The sequence below is a fragment of the Carya illinoinensis genome, chromosome 16, assembly GCF_018687715.1.
Source record: "Carya illinoinensis cultivar Pawnee chromosome 16, C.illinoinensisPawnee_v1, whole genome shotgun sequence".
Classification (NCBI taxonomy): domain Eukaryota; kingdom Viridiplantae; phylum Streptophyta; class Magnoliopsida; order Fagales; family Juglandaceae; genus Carya; species Carya illinoinensis.
Window position 1 is genome coordinate 7,288,938 of NC_056767.1, and position 2,140 is coordinate 7,291,077.

General features: G+C 37.3%; 1 protein-coding gene across 1 annotated transcript; it reads right to left on the bottom strand.

Annotated features, from left to right (window-relative positions):
* Window positions 1–410: 410 nt before the first annotated feature.
* Window positions 411–2,140, bottom strand: LOC122298767 (class V chitinase-like). Its single transcript, XM_043108629.1, has 4 exons — window positions 1,912–2,140; window positions 1,804–1,865; window positions 685–782; window positions 411–585 (listed from the first exon to the last, which is right to left on the bottom strand). The coding sequence occupies exons 1-4, from the start codon at window positions 2,138–2,140 to the stop codon at window positions 411–413; spliced, it is 564 nt and encodes a 187-aa protein (XP_042964563.1).

Below are 2,140 nucleotides of genomic sequence, written 5' to 3' on the forward strand. Positions count from 1 at the left end.
ACCCGAGACAACCTACTGAAGAGAAAAGCCATAGAGGACCCTGCCTGTCCAATTTGCAGCCTACAACCAGAAATTGTAGAGCACATCCTATGGAACTGCCCTTCAGCCAGGGACGTGTGGGCACTAAGTACAAGGAAGCTTCAGAAAGCTAGCCCTCTTTTCCACCATTTCCAAGAATTAGTAGAAGGGTTCATAGAGGATTTGGACACAAAGGATCTGAAGGTTTTTGTTGTCACCTCGTGGTTCATATGGAAGAGGAGAAATGACTTGGTGTTCAAAGAAACCTTACAACACCCTTCCAAGGTGTCCCAACATTCATCCTATCTAGTTGAGGAACTTCAATAGATATCTCAATAGGGAAAGTCTTAGATAAACTCCAGTCAATGTCATACAAGCTGGGAAGCACCAGCTCAAGGCAAAGTAAAACTGAATTGGGATGCATCAATCTCTAAAGCCACCTGCAAAGTGGGAGTGGGAGCAGTCATAAGGGATTGGCAAGGTAAAGTGCTGGCCACCCTCAGAATGCAACATGACCTATTCCCTGACCCACTCATGGCAGAAGCTTTTGCAGGACTCCAAGCCTCCCTATTTTGCAAGGCCATCGGTCATAGAGACATCATCATAGAAGGGGACTCACTACAAGTGGTTTCAGGCCTCAACTCATCAACCGAAATCCAAACATACACAGGCCAGCTCATTACAGACACAAGATCAACCCTAAATTCCTTTTCAACTTGGTTAGCAAGGCACACTGTGAGAGCAAATAATTTTGTTGCTCTTGCCTTAAGTAAGGATGCTTTAAGCATCAGTGGTTATACCACATCTTTTTATTTCATTCATCACTATATTGAAGACTTGGTTTAAGCATTATCAATACAGTCTTTGTTTTAAAAAAAAAGAATATATTCTTTTAATATTATTTTTATTTTGGAATTTGAAAATGTCGAATTGCTTTTTGTATTTGGTTTAGAAGTTTCAAAAAGTTGTAACAATTAAGTAATGATTAAATGAAAAATTTGAAGATTTAAAATTAAAAAGTGTTTGTATTTGTGGTATTTGAATATTAAAATGAGATGGGATGGGATGATATGAGATGAGATGGAATGTGAGACTCTTGCTATCCAAACCAATCCTAAGTGTCTATTTGCAAAGAAGATCTAGAGTTTCTTGAATTATTTTAAATTATCGTGTTATCTATTCGACCAATTAGGCATGTTAGACAGTGTAATATGAAGTGAGATAGTTTAACAATTGCAATAAATTTTATTTGGACAATCCATCTCAACTACACAATTTCGATACGAACAACAATGTCAGAGGAAAAAAAAAACAAAGAACTTGAGAAGATTATAACAATTTATTAATGTAAAAAATTAAATATCAAATGGCTGAATCCTCCCTGTCATTGTAATTAAGAAATATTATCCTCAATACTCCCCAGCCTTATTACACATGAACTGTATATCTGATCTGTTGTCATGTGTGAAATATGTATAGGCTTCATTCAATTTGTAGTCGATCTAATCTCTATGCTCCCGATGCACGCGATGCTCCAAAAACAATAAGAATTGCACATTAGAAGTTATAATGATGAAGAATAGAAAGTCCAAATTAACTGCCATAAAGTTGTTTAATCATTGCTTATCTTAAAGTTTAACAAAGCCATATGCACTCACTAAATAGAAGGGCAGATAGATGCATACAACATAAAGTTCAAACTATGAAAGTGGAAAATATCCCGGCATAGTACATAGGGATCTTAACATATCGATCAATCCCTTTCACTTAGCATATCAATCCAACCTTCGTAGAGATGCTCTGAGAATCATCAAAACCAATCCATGTCATCCTGAAGTAACAATAATCTGTAATAAATTAACGTGGAATTGAACATTGTTTGGGAAACATTACCACTTATGAAATCCTTAATCTGGCTATGCCTTAATTCATCTACGGCAGTCCCATTAGCCAATGCAAATATTCCATGGTTATTAGCCTTCACTAGACGCCATCCACGACCATAAAATGGAAGATCGAGGACTAGTTTTTTGGCCACCGTGTCTGCCTGAATCCAAGCTCCAATGCTGGTGTCACTAACCTTGCTTGTTGGAATGAATAAAGTAGCCGGCGGTCCAGTCAT

Coding starts and splice junctions, on each gene's coding strand:
- LOC122298767 (XM_043108629.1), bottom strand. CDS start 2,140: ATGACTGGACCGCCGGCTACTTTATTCATTCCAACAAGCAAGGTTAGT. Junction 1,866..1,911: donor GATTAAGGATTTCATAAGTG/GTAATGTTTCCC, acceptor AATTTATTACAG/ATTATTGTTACTTCAGGATG. Junction 783..1,803: donor CTCAGAGCATCTCTACGAAG/GTTGGATTGATA, acceptor TCCTTACTTAAG/GCAAGAGCAACAAAATTATT.